The sequence below is a fragment of the Phalacrocorax aristotelis genome, chromosome 8 (assembly GCF_949628215.1).
Source record: "Phalacrocorax aristotelis chromosome 8, bGulAri2.1, whole genome shotgun sequence".
Classification (NCBI taxonomy): domain Eukaryota; kingdom Metazoa; phylum Chordata; class Aves; order Suliformes; family Phalacrocoracidae; genus Phalacrocorax; species Phalacrocorax aristotelis.
In genome coordinates, this window is record NC_134283.1 from 1339205 (window position 1) to 1357554 (window position 18350).

At 40.1% G+C, this 18350-nt stretch overlaps 1 protein-coding gene across 5 annotated transcripts in view; it reads right to left on the reverse strand.

The window, feature by feature from the left end:
- NFAT5 (nuclear factor of activated T cells 5) overlaps positions 1-18350 on the reverse strand; it is a 72559-nt gene that overhangs the window by 31774 nt on the left and 22435 nt on the right. For 3 of the 5 annotated variants that reach the window (XM_075101079.1, XM_075101078.1, XM_075101080.1), the window contains exons 2-3: positions 15321-15446; positions 1848-2406 (exon numbers count right to left, since the gene is read on the reverse strand). In XM_075101079.1, the coding sequence (XP_074957180.1) occupies positions 1848-2406; positions 15321-15446 (685 nt within the window). Of the gene's footprint in view, positions 1-1847; positions 2407-2866; positions 2929-7988; positions 8102-15320; positions 15447-18350 lie in introns of all 5 variants that reach the window. The other 2 variants (XM_075101082.1, XM_075101081.1) reach the window with 2 other exon arrangements.

Here is an 18350-nt window from a genome sequence, read left to right on the forward strand (position 1 = left end):
AGTAAATGAACTCCCCTGGCTGAACTCCATCAGGCTGAAAAGTTAAAAAAGAGTCACTACTGTGACCTAGATTTGGAATGCTAAATCTCCACACTCCAACTGCAAAATTAAGTTTTCTAATATCGTGGCCATTTCTTATCCCTGAGCCTTTATTTAAAAGGCCAATTCTGTTACGCAAGAGCTTTGCTGCGGTTGGATCTAGCCTGTATACGACACATTAGGAAGAAAATTATGCTTATCTGCCCCTGGGTCCAGAGCATTGCTGACAGTACGGATGAATGTTCACTGGTGAGCCCCCGATGTTTTAGGCAACGATAGAGTCTTGTGATGTTTTAGATCAAGAGCATACATATCGTTCCAGAGTTTACTAAATCTCCCCTTTCTGTCCAGAGATCACATTTACAGCCACACAGATCGTGCCTTTCGATAAAGTTTCTTCCCTTTGTAAGGGAGAGCCTGACCTCCTTTGCGCTTGGTGGGGGCAGGTTCCTAGTTCCAAGCAGCTGCTTTACATATGCCAATTTGCTTCTTCTGGTCTACCATGTACTGATGGTTTACTTTATTATCAATTTCTGCTGGTGGAAACGAGAGATGCCGGGGAACTGCAGTCAACCTTAGCGCAGTTGTGGTAAGGGGAGGCCAGAAGACCCGCAGGTCCAAGGAGGCAGGAGCCGGCGCTCCTGGTACCAACCAGCCGGCTCTTCCCGGCGCGGTACGCGGCAGCACACTCTGGAGAGTTTCTCAGAATCACTTTCTCACAGTGAAATTTTAAGTATGGAACTGCACTGACCCTGGGAATACAGACTCCAGGCTCTTTCCCTTTGGAATATGAGAAGTTCATAATCTTTCTCATCAGTCGTATTTTAATATTCACCGTTACTGTGATGAACATTAGAACGTACTGCGAGCACATACAGAAAAGTAAAAACAGAAATGAAAATACACACCCCACCCCCAAAAAACCCACTCAAAATAAAAAAGCCAAATCTATCCACTTGACCATCCACCTTAGAAGTACTAAAGAAGCCACAAGTTAAGAAGTAAAAGAAAATTAAATTTAAAAAGAAAAGGTATCAACACAGTATTGTAAACTGATGGACTTTTTCCTCTTTACGCAACTACTGAAATGCATTTAGTGAACAGTGTGAAGTGGGAGAGATGAGAGACCACCACCCAGGCGTGCCCACGTACAGACACACGCATGCACACAACCCAGAAGCACAGAGAGAAACAGGATTAGAGGTTTATTTCTGAAAAAATCAAATACAGCAGTGAATTCACAAGAAAAAACAAAATTTTGGTCACCATATCATCTTAACATTTTTATAAAAAAAGTAAAGGATGTGTTAAATTAAATGAGAGATCTTAGCAAGGCCTTCACTTCTACTCCCATCACTCTCTCTATTTGATAAATAGAGAAAGAGACAAACAGAAGCAGGTAAAGTGCACGGACTGAAATCCTCACATAAAAGCCTGCAAAAAACCATTAAGATTTAGGGTGCGTCCAGTCCACTTCTGCCTTTCCTTGTAAATACAGTAACATTTTCATTGCCACTGTATAACTGGAATTGTGCAATCTTTTAGCAGTTTCACTTAAAGGAGAATACAGATGAGCTCATCAGTGCTGCGTCCAATTGTTGCAGGGAAGCTCAGCTTTATCTTCTAAATAAACATTAACAAGTCTAACGAGGACTTATGGCCTAGGACGCAAAAGGGAACAGCAGAGGAGGGAAGGGGTTTATGTGAGAACCTGAGTAGAACACTTGATGGGGGTGGGGGAAGTTTTATTAGTTTGGTTTTACATATGGCGATAGAACTTTTTTAAAAAAAAAAAAGCAGATACCAACCCATTTCCTGCTTTTGAGTTGCCTTTGCTGTCCGTGCTGAGCTGAGAAAGGACATAGTGAGGCGCTTTGGCACTGTCGGCATCAAATATATCCATGTTGGACTCTTCACAATCTCGACGTTTGATCCCTGGCCTCTGCTTTGGATTTCGTTTGCGTGATTTACGTGGCACCTCAGTGTTATCATTGTAGGAACTGGTACTCATGTTACTGAAGTTGGAGGGTGAATCCTCCATCCACATACTGCAGCTCTGTTCTGACTCCAATCCACACCCCTCATCCTGGCAGGACATCCGACTGTTGTCCAGCAAGTCCTCAGGTGGTGGCGAGATGTACAGGACTGTGTGTCTCTTCGGCGTTGACTGCTGCTGCTGGGCTGTGTTACTGGTTAACTGCTTTTCACTTACCCCTCTGGTACTTACCCCCACAGCTGAGGAGCAGCTCTCCACTTGCATAGCCTTGCTGTCGGTGACTGAGGTAGAGTAAATGGTAGGACTGGAAGAGGTGGTAAAGGAGCTGCAAGCACCGCCCATGGAGGAAGAGGAAGGAGCTGAAGAAGCATCTGCGGTGTATAATTCAGAAGTAAATACAAGATACATGGTTCGGCGTGTGCTGGCTATAGCAGTCCCATTGAAATAAAGCGATTTATGAACCGATTTCTTTCCCCCAACAAATATTTGGAATTTGGTAAGTTTTAGAATGTAAATGCTTAAAGCAATACAGCCTAGCCAGTATAGTACTTTGGAAATGTCCAAATAAGACTTAGTATGATCCACTGTAATCAACTTTTTTAAAACTTAATGTTAATTCATAAAAATGGCTGCAAGTAAACAGAGCTTTCATTGCCTCAGCTGGACTTGTTATTTGTGTAGAAGCCATTTCATCTAAAATAATAGAAGCCCCAATGCAAAATGCTTATAATCCACATTCAATGCCAATTAAACCATTTATCGTTGGAATTTTTTATTTTTGAAGAAGACGGGACTGTGCTTAGCCACAAAATATTAAAATAAGTTTCTAACCTATGAAGCAGAGAACTACAGGTCATTTTTAATGCAGACACTCCCTGCTTCAGAGGCAAATCCTGGAATAAAAATATGAGAAAATAAATGAGAAAGAGCTGCTGATTATTCCATCATAAATGAGAAATAAAATATAAAATCAACTGAGTTGGTAGGCAAAATGGAACTGGTATCAGTCACTATGACATAGCTGTTTATTTTGAAGGGTCAAAACAGGGGTGAAATATCTGTATTGGTGATATACTGACGCAAGACGACATAAGATTTCTGCAGTTTGACTCTTTCAGTCACCGAGACTGATAGTTCTCAGACTTTATTAGCCGAGTCCCTCAGGTGTACGGAGGCAGTTTGGGACAGACCTCTGAGAAATGCACATTAAGTGGGATTTTTTAAACAATGTGATTGTGACTTCTCCAGAGGTCACACAGATCAATCCGTTTTAGAAACATGAAAGGACAGCTAAATGATTAAAAAAAAAAAAAGCCCTGAAGACTTCTGGAGAACACCATAATCATTTCCACTGAAGACTTGTAAGGGACAAGTCAGCTGAAAACGTAGGCCAAAACGTTTGAGAGGACACAGTACAGACAAACGTAGGTATTTATTTATTTAAATCAGCTGTAGCTCACTGAGGAATAACTTACGGGATTTTATATTCAGATTTAAACTTCCTAGGGAGGGAGATGCTATTTTCTGTATTTCTGCACTGCTGACCACACCTTACACACTAAACCAGAACCGCAGAAATAATCTAATTTTAGAAACAAATTGTACATAGAATATATATACATAATTATACAGTACATTTGTTCAGCCAGTTACTGGTGTCACAGAGGTAACACCTATGCAGGGGAACACAACATCTTCCTTTTTGTCATTGGCGATTTTGTTTAAAATCTGGATTATAGTAATCTCTCAAGGCTACAAGGTTTAGAGATAGTTGAACTATTCTACCCAGTTTAAGCTATTTAAAAGTAACAGAATAAAGTATGTTCAGCCATGATATACATGTATTTAACTAACAGCAAAACTTGGCAAACCTCCCTGTAAATCAGCCTACTTGTGCTTACCAGGGGGTATCAATGACTGACGACACAGAATTATTAAACTGTTATTGTTTCTTACAGCTTTTCTGTGCTAAATGAATTTAAAAGTAAACCTACACTACTTTATTTTGTAAAATTTAGTGGTCATTACAGTTTATCAATAAACTCTTCTGCTTTTATCTTCACGGGAAGTCCCTTCTCCGAACCTCCCAGTGAACCAGGAGCCGATGAATGATACCAGTTCCATTTTCCAGTTTGTTCTTTGGCAAATACAGTGGCTGAAATTGGAGAATTCAGTCACTTTGAACTGCATTCCAATTTAAAGGCAAATTTATCCTTTCTATATCATGCATTAATGCAATGCTTTTTTCAAAAACATTTATAGGATTGGCAAGAACTATTAAATCTAGATATCAATTTCAGTGACAATATTTAGGAGCTGATTTGCAGCCACTTTGAGTTGAGAAAGATCATTGCTATTTGGGATGTTTACTTTGTTTTGTTAAAATAAATTAGTTTCCATTCATCGTTTATACACTCAGACAGGAAAAAAGTATGCTGCATGCAAGTGTTTGCAAATGGAATACATGGAGCCCACAGCGGTAACGCTGCAGAACTGGGTTGCTGAACAGCAATACTTCCCCCATTTAAAATCCATCCTTCTTTTAACAGATGAAGCCGAGTATCACGGACACTACAACACAACGTGCGCACGTCTCGTGTTTGCCTGGCCATGACAGAGACTTTGACAAATAAATAATGCTGTACATTGAACCAGGTAGCAGGGCTCTAGAACTGGAAGACTTTCCCTCCAATAGGTTAATGACAAAGTTTTATCTTTTTGCAGCAGACACTGGGAATGTTTTAGGAAGGTCTTTTAAAAGACCTGTGAGAAAAATGAAGTGACAATCCATACACAGGTCTGCCAAACAGTGACCACCCCCTGCATATCAAAACGGTTCAAGGCATACCCTGTCCAGAAAGGCAACAACCGTGCTTTTCCCTCACTTTCCTGGGGGGGAAAAAATAAATACATCACTAAAAATACTTTTCAGTACAAAGCTAAAAGAGCTGGTAATGCTATCATTATTTGAGGGTGCAGCATTTTGCAGTATTGAAGTTGCTATCATTATTGCTATCCAAAACAACGTCTCCTCCGTGTTTTTTCCTTCTTAGAAGTCAAAAAGCATGTATGTATACGAACGTGTGTATATGGTTTTCCTTTATATGCTTACAAAGGAAAGAAATATTGTCCCTTATAAACTGGTTATACTCTCTGCCATTTATCAGACACACCCCAGTGGGACAATAATATTAGATCATCAAAACAATATCACGCTAAATGGCAATGGCAAGAAACCCTCTTTCTTTAGCCTCCTCTGTTCTGAAATGAATGCCATTACCCTCCATAAACATGCAAGTGTTTTAAGGCATGTACAGGCCAGTGTCTTCTCTACTATAATAATAAAAAATATTTCAGTATGATGAATATTACAGCCAATGAAATAAGCTGGCTATATGAGAACAATCAAATACTAATTTATCCCCCAAGATAGATTTTAAATGTGTGTAATTCCTTTAGTAACATTTTAAGTTACGGAAATACTAAGAAACGTAGTAAAATTTGTTTTCTCACAGAGTCTGCAGGCCATCAGCCAATTCAACTCCCTTTGAATAAATAAATAAATGGGATCAACCAAATATGAATTCACAAAGTTACTATAATGAATAAACCACTACATGTTTTACATGGCTCCCACTTTGTTTTATCAATTTATTCTAAAGTCAGTGACAACACATGTGTATTGATACCTAAAGGAGATCTCTTGGCTGAATATGCTGCATTTGGAGGTGGGGAGCAGGAACCAACCAAAACACATTTACTCTAAAGTTTTCGGTAATTCAAACCTGACCGGCATGGCTTTAAAAGGTGGGAGCATTTTGCACATCCTGGTTTTGAGGAACAAAGTCTTCCCCAACCTGCAGGTCACAACCAAACTGCACCCAGCGGACGCTCCGCGTGAAGGCTGTGCCTGGTCCCCGGTCTGCCAGGTTAGGAGTGGGAACACACACAGGCCTTTCCCAGTTTAAGCCTTTCTTTTATTTGAGTTTATTTTCTTTAGACACATGTTAATGGGAATTGTTACAGGTGGCTTTTTCGTTTAACAGTGCTTGCAATGACAAATACATAGTTTAAATGACTATGTACATTTTGAAGTATAAAACTGAATATATTTTAACAGAGCCTCAAAATAAAAATTGCTTTCAGAGCAACAACACTGGGTAGAAGCCAAGTGCACGTTATGGCAAGTATGCTGCCACAGTATTAGAAATGAAACATGCACCAGCATCACAAGGTGTTTTTTTCCTTTTTCTTAATAAAGAAAAAGAGAGAAGAGAAAACTACTTCCACATTAGAGCAACTTTGATCACAGTTGAAACTAAGCCTCCTGAATCTATTCATTGCCATCACTGTAACATGTAAGGTAGTAGAAATAAGTAATTCAGAATTTGTTGCCTGTCCTACAGCTTTTTTTCCTCTAAGAGAGGCAGAACAATATCAAACAGCTCTGCCTAAGGAAGCCCTGGTTCTGTTTTGGACATCGTAATTTACACATCAATAACAAGCAATTCTGTAATGTGTAAATTGAAGATAGTTTGTTAGTTCTTGGTTATTTTCTAAGGGGCTAGTGCTGGAGTTCAGAATGCAAATCAAGCCAAGCAACCACTCTGCACTGCCCCTAGGAAGGGTAAATTTCAAACAAATTCCAGTTGTTCACGATACCAGTCATTTGTGCATTTGCATCCCAGAATATCTAAAAAGGTGGCTACCGCTCCCAGACATTTACCTCACTTTCAGGCCATGAACAGAATTACATTCACAACCAAGAGACTGGATAATTCAGGGTCTTTCTGAGAAACAGCCAAAAAGCAGGCAGTGGAAGAGGGGGCACAACACGCACAGGGCACAAATGCGTGCTGCTAAAAATCACAGGCTAGTACAGTATCAGAGACTAAGGGAGCACAGAGCAAAGAGCAGCCCCACGAGCAAATCAGTGCAGTCTTTCTTTTCAAAACATAAAGCATTGTACAAGCAAATGTATTACCTCCTGAGTCAGCAACTAAGGCAATGACATATTTCTATATCCTATTATCTTGTGAAGTCAAACAAGGCATTCAGCCTCCAAAAAAAGGTCTGAACGGCAGGAGAAAGGGGGGGGGGGGGGGGGGAAATCACTACTTGTCATTGAGGGAGCCTTGTCTTTAGATAACACTTACGTGGAGCCAGTCCTGAAATCCTTGTTCATTCTTTCCAAAGAGATCCTTAAATACAACAAGGATTACCAAGTTCTCGACAAGAAACAAATAGCATCCTGATGGTTTTTTTTTTAAATTGCAGCTGCAGTGCAAAGCAAGTCATTTCCCAGGCTGGAAAGCTTAAGATTGCGAACACAAATAAAGCGGAGATATTTTGGGGTTTACAAGTTTTTCAGCCACCTGTGCATGAACAGCCAGGACTAGAAAAAAGCCATTCATGAACTCGCCTTTTCCTCAGAACTTAGCCTGTATCCCAGGGGACCCCCTACGCTGTGTTCACAAAACAATTAAGTGTCAAAAGTGAAAACTCACCACACAGGGTGAGGTTTAGGTGGTGAATAAGCTTAATATACGAAGCGTACCCGTTTATTAAATTTCTGAATTTATCTAACACGTCATGTTCTTGGTAAGACTTTTTAATGTTGATTGGTTTATTGGAATCACTGGACACAAAAGAACAATTTCAGAACAAAACAAGAAGGATACTACGTGCAAAATTTCCACCATCAACCCTTGTGTTGCCAAAGGTTTTAAAGGTAAAAACTAGAACTTACAAAGTGGCTGCAAACCTGCTTTCAACACCTCACATGCCAAACTTGGGTTTCTACTTTTCTTCTTCTTGTATTACTGATGTAATGTCAAAAACTTTTCCAAAAAGTTTAGTTTCAAATCAGTATCAATCCACTATTTAGAAATAAAACAAACAAAAAAGAAAGAAAGAAAAGAGACTTATGAAGAAGTCTGAAAACAAGACCGACCTATACCCTGGGTGAGATTGGATGGGTTAAGTGTCTCTGGCACTATTTGTCTTCACTATTGACAGACACTGTCACACAACCCACCACTCGATGCCTGTCTCTGAATGGCGAAGCTAGAATGCAAGTTAAGTGTATTAATAGAGAAAAAAACTAGCATCCCAGCAAATATAATAAAGCAATCCAATTCACCAGTTATTAAAAACACTCAGATTCAAGATAGGTAGGTTAATTTAATTTACATTAAGCCCAACAGTGTAAATTCCCCTTACATTCACATGCTGACCCAAGCAGTGCATTATACTTTGGGTAAATACATCAATCAATCTGGTTTTGTTATAAATGACATCCATTATTAAATTAACACTCAAGTTTAGGTATCTAAGAACTGTTGTTAGTGGCTCACACAGACCAATTCCATGTATCTTAGATCCTTCCCCACTCAGAGCAACAACCGGCCGCACCCAGGCAAGTCAGAACTCTGGGACCCTCAGCTGCTCTCTTCAAGCTCTACCTGTCACCTCCTCAGCTCCCTCCCCTAAAAGAGGGACTGCACGATGACGTCAGGATTGATGGACCTGACAAAGAACTCTTCCGTTTAAGAAACGGACTCTTTTGTTCTTTAGACACGTGGTTGGTTTTTACCTAAGAAATTAAGAACTTCTCTTGTCCTTCAAGAAGTCTTCGATGCTGCTACTGCAAGGAGATGCCCAAATAATAGTACCAGATCATTCTCTTTCTGCCCTTCACAGGCTTGGTTTTTTGCTATTCATTAAGGAACAGAGGATTCTCTTGCCACAAAGTAATTCTGAGGCGGTTTTTATGTAAGAATAGGAGCCACTTAGTGCAAGAATTTGCCATAAAAAACCTCTCAGAATGATAAAACAGCTTGTGTTTGATTGAGCAGTTCTGGAAAATTGGGTTTACTGACTACATGAGACTCAGGAAGACTGAAAATAAACTAAATTTAAAAAAAGACAACAATAACTAGAGTGCATCAATATAACCCTTTATAGGTAGTCGTAAGGAAGCACGGAACGGGTATGTACTCAACGCACATATAAACCCATACAACTCCAATGTTTTAACTGAATTTGCAGAGAAGACGTCGTCTTAGAAATTGCCATAAAATGGAAGCAGTAAGAGAAAACTTCTTTTGCATCCCCCAGCAGGCCGTTCAGAACGATGAAGGAACCTCTCTGCCACCCCCAAGCCGTACCTAATCCCAGCCCAGCCTCTCCCAGACCAATGTAATGAGCTCCACCACAGCTCTTTTGGGCACATGCTATGGCCAGGAGTAATACTTAAATTGTTCACATGCGTTACAGCTAACAAGCCGGAGCGGCCAGGGCACTGTACAACACTGGGAAGGTGCGTTTTTAAAGATCATTAGGATCTGGTTTAAATTAATTCTGTAAGGAAGATGTATTTGATACATGACTGAAGCAAGCATACAGAAATCCCTGGAAGACATCCTCCTAGGAAATTACAGGAAGGCATTTCCAACTGGGAGGGCGGTGGGAAGAGGAAGGGAAAAGGCTACAAAGAAATGAAAGTTTTTACAGGCATTGGAGACCAACTACAAAGAATAATCTTTTTTCTGATAATTTGTTTACAACATGTAATTATAAGCCCAGGATAACAGAATTAGTAGCAGCCCTGATAGCCTCTTTGAAATCTCTGGTAATTATTTCTGTATCAACAGGAAAAACTGACTAATAGACACCAGGAAGGGTGATAAATTGACAAAATATTTTCATTAAAAATAAAAAATTAAGAAGCCTGACTCTAGCTACTCAAAAAACACCAGAAAAACCCCACACCTCCATTTTAAAGCTTCATTAGAATCTTTAGCTTGAGAATGATGAAAAAGCCTTACCTTGGCAGTGGGAAACATGACCCATACCCTTAGCACCTGGCCTCCACCCCACTGATGATGCAAGTATTTTTATCCATTTCTATGCGGTAGCAATTAGGAAACAAAGCCTTATTTTCATAATTAAAATGACCAAAAATGCTTATGGCAAGCATTTCAATAACAACTCTGATCAAAAAAGCCAATTATGCCCGTTTGGGACAAGTAGTTTGTCCTTTTAATTAAAAAGAAGCATAAAAATTGACATGACCACAAAAAGGGAAAGCTTCATCGTTTACCAAATATTTTCCCAGGATACAATCACAGATGTTTGGGAGCCAGAAGAATTCAATACATCACAGATTAATTGTACCCAAGTATGAAGAATGTAAAAAGACATCAGTAAATGCATTTCAGTGGCATAAAATCTGTTCCCCTTTTGTTACAGGAAGAACACCACGCTTTCTGTGAAAAATTCAATTTGAGATAAGAAATGGAAACTCTCCGAATGGAAACAATGCAGGAAATACTGTCCTGGGGAGCTATACAAAAAAATATGGAAAGATACATATTGGCCTCTGCGGAAGAATGGAGAGCAGCTTAAGAAATCATCAAGAAGCTGAAAAAGTTCATGCCAAGATCTGCTACAGAAAGAACAAACAGACAACAAGCAGAGAAGCAAGTGTCTGTAACAGTTTCCTTCATGGTTCAGAAGGTTTGGGCATTTCTGTTACTGGAGATAAGTGTTGCATTTTTATCATTTGTTTAAAGTACATGGTCAAAATGACTCCTGAATCGTCTCCAAAAGACAAGAATAAGGTGTTGACCTACCAACTAGTAAGACATTTTTGAGAAAGGACTTAAATTAGCAGTGTGAATTTTGAGCATTTGAAGGACTTGTTCAATGTGTCTTAATATCAAAAAAATTGTTCAAGCTTTAAGAACCAACTGAAGAGAATCAAGCACTCCTCCTTGCAATTGGAGCTCAAAAATATTGTGTAGAAGGCATTATTAAAGCTTCAGGCACATTTATTTCATACAAGAAGTCTCCAGGCAGAGCTCACAATGACGTTTCTCAGCATGACACCCGCATGCATTTCAAGAGTCTAGAAGATGATTCATATTTAATGTGTTTATGGTACCGCACCGGGCAAAATCCTCCTTTTCCTGTCCCCTGAACAAAGACACTTGTAATTCAAACAGAGAACAGTTTCTAGCGGCAAAACCAGATCCTTTTCCTCCCTTCCGCCTTCCCAAAGAGTAACAGAATTAGAAGCTTGAGACAGCAGCTTAGGTTGTGAACATCACAGCTCAACACCCTAGAGTTCTATTAAATTATACTTGCCTGTTTGATAGTCAGAGAGTGGGTAATACCTCTTATCTGGATTAATGAATGAGATACACATTTATTAACAAATTAATGAAAATCCAATCAGCAACATTCCATTTTAATACTCTTAAAACTGTTCTGTAGATCACAAAACAAATTTCCAAATGGAAGAACTAGAAGTCTGCCCCTGCAAGGTCATCGCTGCTAAAAACAGCCCATCCTGCTCCTCCAAAAAAACCAGAGAAGTTAACTGCAGCCATATGTATTTCCCACCTATAATGGGATTTATATCGAACAGAACCCTGCAGCAAAGCAACTGACAGAAAAGCCTCAAGTAAACTGAGTTTCAGCCAGACACTACCTTACTCTGTTTTGGGAAGCAGGAAACAAACTGTGTTCATTATTGCAGGAGTAGTAAAAAGCTCTCATCACTTCGGATCATTCCTGTGACGTAATCCTCTCATTATCGAGAGTCACCATATCTGCACCCAACTTCTACAGTGTGCTAGCAGCATTTCAAATTAGCCCTTCCTTTTAAAAACAAGACGAAAAGATTACCTGTGATGCTATGGAGACTGAACTATCATTTCCCAAAAAAGTGAAGTTTTAGAGCAAGAGCAGACATAAAAATACGGGGGGGGAAAGTAAGAGAGAGAGACAGACTTACACAAAACAAGGGAAAGATTTCAGGCAGAGGAACACTAGGTTGCCAAAGTTATTTTCCTCCTCACCCTACCGTCTGTGCAGTGTCAGCTCCTCGAAAAATGTGCCTCCAGCTGGCTATTAAGGACTTGATATATGTAAATGAATAGTCAATCATGGTCTTTTAAAATATAAAAGTAGAAATACATATTTATATTTTCCTATATAAGCATATAGACATGCACAAAGCCCAGGCTGATTTTCCTCATATTTTGCTGTTAAGAAATCAGAGCCCAGCCCAGCCAGACTTCTCATTACTACAAGAGGCAGGGTGACAGGGCGTAAAAATGTGGCAGCAACTCGTCAAAGACACTGTAGCGATCCTAAAACTAGTAAAGAAAATAGTAAAATGCGATACACTCTTTCATCTAGAAACACGGTACAGCTATAGCAAGAACGCAGCCAAAACACTTGTGTCCTATGCTCTTGAGAAAGTGGAGAGATTTGGGTGCAGAAGCAGCACACAGCTAACCTCAGTGAAAAGCGAAAGCGCTCCTGGGATTCTGGAAGTCAGCTGAGAACACGGGAGAACATTCCTGCTCCACTGTAGCTGCGTGCTGCGGGTACCAGCACCAGTTCAGAAGTGCCAAGTTCAAGATGGCTTAGAGGAGGAATCCTAATCAGCCGCTACACAGCAGGACTTTGTGGGAGGGGGACTGTAAGACAGTCCACTGAGATCCACTGCAAAGAGTAAATTCACCTCGCCTTGTATTCCCACCTACAACTGTTGTGGGCATTGATGTTCCTTCCTCTGTTCCTAGCAGTTTGTCCCAGCTTTAAAGAGAAAAATGTCTGGCCTCAGGCCTACCAGAAATACCCAACCATCTGTCACCCTTGGGGTATAATATATCTTATATATTATTTTATTTATACATATATTATCTCCCAACACCAGAGGGAGAAGCAGGCACGGTTCTTTTCAGCTTGCTGCTCTGTCTCTATGGTTTTGGAATACAGCCTATGGACCTGTTCTGCAGGTAAACATTTATCTAAGATGCATGTATTTTCTTTCAAGGATGTGGTGGAAGACAGGAGGAAAAACAAAACAAAACAAAAAAAAACACTAACATGTTACACTAACACTATCTGATGATATTCACTGGCCAAAACGCTGTGGCTGAGCCTTCCCCAACACCTATAGAGCTGGGCACCCTCACCTCTCCAACAGGACCAGCTACAGACATTGGTTTGGGCTGGGACTCCTCTCTCCTTATGTGTGTACACAGCACTCAGCTGAATTATCCTGGTCATCACAATTATATGTTTATAAAAGACCAAGATTCAATTGTTCTTGCCCTCCCTGTAGTGGAAAGTGACACAAGCAATGAAAACAGAGCTAGTCTTTGCTCTGTTTGGGTTTTTTTGGTTGGTTCGGTTTTTTGAAGGAAATTTTTAACAACCTGGAGAACTGTAGTTGCCTGTGCTTAAATCGTCTGATCCCGATTTTAATGGCACCCAGAAACTTAACTGTCTCGTCACAAGATGGAAGCTCTCCAAAGCCACAGTCCAGCAAACAGTTTAAACCAGCACAAGCCGACAGCCACTGAGAAGCTAGCCCCACCTTTTCTGACAGCTCCTTCCTCCCCGTCCTACTCCTTTCCTCGCACCACCAAAAACATTCATGCAGGCCCGCAGTGAACCCATCTGGGACAACCCTCACCTGGAGCAGGTCCCTGATGTAACGCACTCTGCAGCGCACACACAAAAAGCTGCTCTTTCGCAGCAGTATCAGGTTAATGGCTTTGTGAAACCATGCTCTCTGACACTGCGTTCTTAACTGGACAAGCAAGTCTCCTTTCAGGGTTAACAAAAAAATCTCAATGCTGTTTTTTGAAGTTTTTCATTCAAGAAAGTTGTGCTGCAGTTTAACCCAAACACAGCTAACACACTCTTAGTTTTTTTGAAAGCAACTGGGCTGGCTGTTAGCAGACACTAAATACCTGGAGGTAACAGACATTTAGTTCCATTCAAGTTTTTAAGTCTTTCTCTGTTAGATACAGAATTAATTAGCAGTTCATGTCTGTCTGTGGATTTAGAGTGTAACAGGGTTTGTGGGATTTTTTTTTTTGTTGGCTTGTTTTTAAGATACATGTTTCTGCAGGACTTGGTTGCTGCTACGTCTTTGAACCAAACCAATGATTAAGTACCTTGATTTTAGAAACACATGCCCAAATTTTTTGAATAAGTGATATAAAATATCAAATCCTTTCAATATAATAAATAAAAACAAATTCTTTCAATGACTGAACTTCCTCTGTGCACAGTTAAATCCACAGGTTCTCAGAAGAGGTCTGGCAAAACATGAATGGTGAGCAGTGCTGTAAAGTTTCTCTGACAAGTCTACAGTCACCCCACTTTCTGATCAGGATTCCTGTACCATGCAAATCTGGGACACATTCTCACACAAACATTTAATGCATATGAGCTCAGAGAGAAAAAAAGAATAATGCAGCTATCTGATCCTCACCTTAAATATATACATTTTTCTGAAGCAACAATTTAAGGCCAATTAGGAAAGCAGAACATGACCTTGTAAGAAATATGGGATCAAATTATGCCAAAAAAACCCATATCCAATGAAGAAAGATGCATCAATCATGAGCATGATCATTCTCCCTTTTTCCTCATTGCATAGATGTTTACTAGTAAATACAAGTTACTGACAAGAATTCCAGATGCAAACCAGCACTAAGGCCAACCTCACCAAGCAGAACTTTGCCCTTAAATCCTCACTTTTTTACGTTTAATGAAGGTCAAAGACAGAGTCTTTAGACTAAAGTCTAAAATGTGACTGGGAGTAAGATAAAGATGAAGATAAAAAGGTCATGCCTCATTTTTTTAAATGCTGTCAATTAGAAAGATAACTAATTTAAACTTATCAGTTTATTAAAGTGCCATCCTGACATATATTATATTCTCATATAGCTGAGAATTTTGTAAAACATTACAATAGAGAGCTATGTGTGAATGGAGTTTAAATACTAAGCTTTCTCAGGCCTTTTAAACACAACCTTTCTTTGTCCTTACAGTTTGGTAAAAGCTTCATGGCCCAAAACGTCATCTCCTATTCCATTCTTCTACCCTAGCTAGAATTCGCTGTTTTACAGTCGGTCAGCATTATGCCTTTGTTCCAAATTGGTTATTACCTCTGAAGGCAGAGTGCATTCTAGGAGTTAACAGGCCTGCGCTGCATAATAACAGCACAGCAAAACAGGTAACTTATTTCTGATGAAGATATATGTATGAAATACAGCAACCATTGGCCCAGAATACCTGGCAATTTAGATCACCCAGTTTAGTTTAATTTATACTGCCTGAATTCTCCTAGAATGAACTCTTGTTACTTCTCCACAAGCTCTTCTTGCAATCAAAACTTTGCCAGCACTGTTCATGTTGGCCAGAACGTCACAAACCTTAACAAAGCAACTGAATAAATGAGAATGCTTACCAGCAGCTACTACAGCTGGAGGCGGCGAACCTGCCTCGCCACCGCTTGTTTGGCTCATGGATGCTACAGAAGTTTCTCTGGAAGGTGGTAACTGCAGCTCCTTTGGGAGAAGGTCATAGACAGATTCTGTTGAACAGAGGGAAGACAAAAAGGATTTAATCAAAAATTTATTCGTTTTCTGTAAGAGAAAAGAAAAAATTGTTTTGCCTAAAAGATATGAACTGTAATCCAACCATTTCAGTGCCTTTTGAAAGAGTTTCATTAAGCCCTTGGAGATCTTAACATCACGACTAAAGTTATTTCGGAAAACAAACAAACCACAAAACCACTAAGATACACATTCTGAAGATTGAAACAAAAAGGACACAAATTTGTTCAAACAAAGAAATAATTCATCAACTTGCACGGAAACTGTACTCGTTTAGAATGAGGGGGCTGACGGCATGTACAACAAATCACGTGAGAATCAAAGACAAACCTGTTCTCAGAATCCAAACTGTGCAACTGCCTTCCAAAGAAAAAGAGTCTAATTTAATACCACCATCCATGGAATATCCTATAAAGTCTTCCCAAAAGTGTCGGTTATTATTACATAAGAGTCCCTTCCATTTATCTGCAACTTTTTTTTTTGCCTCGAACTCTTCTGTAAACTCATGCAGATGCTCCAAAGAAAGCAGTCTCCACTAACAAAACAGCTGGTGCCAATTACATTTTACACAAAAAGCTCTCTGATACCTGTGGCAGGTCTGTGCAACCTCTAAGAGATTTTTTTTGCGACTTCTCTGTTGCGAAGCAGCTATGGCCACGGCACAGCTCACCCGACAGAGCTTCGGCAGCCAAGACGCAAGAAGTGAAGTCAACAGCATCAGGTTCAGCCTGCTCCTCCATGCTTGCTGATGGTTCATAGCAAGGCACTGCCTACAGTCAGATGCTCCTTCAGAGTTCAATAAGCCAGAGCTCTCGCTGCACCCAGCGACGAAGAAATTCTCTCAGAATAACTCAGCAACACAAACACCTCTCAGGCACGAGCACGCAGCTGTAAACGCACCTCTCCCAGGGGATACACCGAAGATGCACCATTTCCAACACCCCATTTGGAGATATAAATAACCTAGATGAACAGCTGTAAACTGAATCAACAACTCTACACCGCAAAACTTCATCAAATTCCTTTTTATGTATTATTTAGGTGCCCGAGAGAGATGGGAAACTCAATGTGCATTTTTTAAGTTTTCTACCCTATGAAGCATCAGTTAGACTCAACTGATTCTAAAACAAAATATCCTTGTGCAGCATTTCTTCTGTAAAAATAATTTAACTGAAAACAGAGCTGATACCTGAAAAGCTCTATCCACAGTTAGGCCCTGTAATAAACGAAGCATACTCAAGACAAAACGCACAGGTATATACACTCCCAGTAACATATACTGTAAATGTAACACATCCCAAATGCTGGTTATGCCACAAATCAGAACAGTTACCACACTGGGTAAGAGTGAAAATACTCCCACCACAAAATGGCACTAAAAGAGCCCAAGAAAACTTTAATGCTCTTTCCAGGATCCTACTTGTCTGTTGTGCACAACATCACAAGCAACTACCAGCAACGGCTGCGAACTGGCGGCGAGGTATAACTGGAGTTCGCTCTGCAGCCCGCCAAACTGCCTCCCATCTGCTGGAAGATTTGGTTTTTTACTTATTTACCTTCTTTTTTTAGTTACAGACACTTTTGAGAGAAATAACTTTTCATTAATGTGACAAAGAAACAGAACAGGACTTTTTTTATTTAAACAGATAACCAAAACATTGGCAACCAGAGGTTGCAATCCAAAACCCGAGCAGAAATCTCTGCTGAGGTTTTCTATAAGAGCTACCTGTAATGGTGAGACAATGTACGAGTCAAATATTGTGAGAAAGTTCAGGTTAACTAACCATGAATTCATAGTTTTATTCTTTGGAACAGTTTGGGGGTGTGTGGAATATTTGCTTGTGCTTACTGAAGATCTTAAAAGGTATGAAAGGCAAAGGGGAGGGACTTCTGTTCCTACTTGAATCCAATTCAAAAATTCAAACCCAAAATAAATTGCATTTAAAACTGTCACTAGCCAAAGACTATCTCCTTATGACTGCTGTGCCAACGAGGGGGGAAAAAGGGGGCTACCAAGGCACAGTTCTATTGTATGATGGGGAGTGCAGAAATTACAAGGGGGAAAAAATCCATTAACTAAACAATCAAAAAGAAGTTATACTGATATTTGAACAAGAATGTCTGAGGAAGGTGAAGGAAGTAAAAATTTTTTTGTATGGTATCAAATATACTTCGCCAATGAACCACAAGTGCTAAATTCATAGGAAAGAGATGCTATGGGCGCTCGCTCTTAGAACAGTAGGGACAACCACAGCTCTAGAAGATCACCTGTGACCTACTCTGCCTTAGGTAGAAAAAAAAATTTAAAAAAAAAATCTACCAGTCAGGTTCTGGCTGGACCATCCACTGAAGAAGAGCGGAGAGGTTGTGCATTATCTGGCTTGCCAAAAGGAGCACATTCAACCTTACATTATTTAAGACTCTCTGCAGTTGTATTCACAGCCTTAACTGGGAGGACAGGGTAAAATCCAGAACTGGGAAGCCAAGAAGCCCGGCTGCTTCTTCAGATAGTCACTGTCAGGCAGTTTCTGCACTGGCACTGTAAGGACAATGCTGCTGATCACCAGGTGTCATTGTCAACTCAAGTCTGCTTTAGTACCTGGAAGCATTACAGCCAGAGCCCTATTAACGTACTTACGCTGACTGGTATTGGGGATTTTCAGGCTCAGTTCTCCTCTTTCCTTCAAGGTATGAAGTCAGTCCTCACGTACAAAGCCCAGGGAAGTTATATGAAAGAAACACGTGTGTTTGAACCTTTCTACAAACAAGCCAGTCTAACTCATGCTCCAGAGCCACCTCATGCTCCACAAGCACAGGAACACAGCCAGCGCTGCATATTTTGTAGACATTTGTTATTTGCCACGCTGCATTCTGAGAAAGCC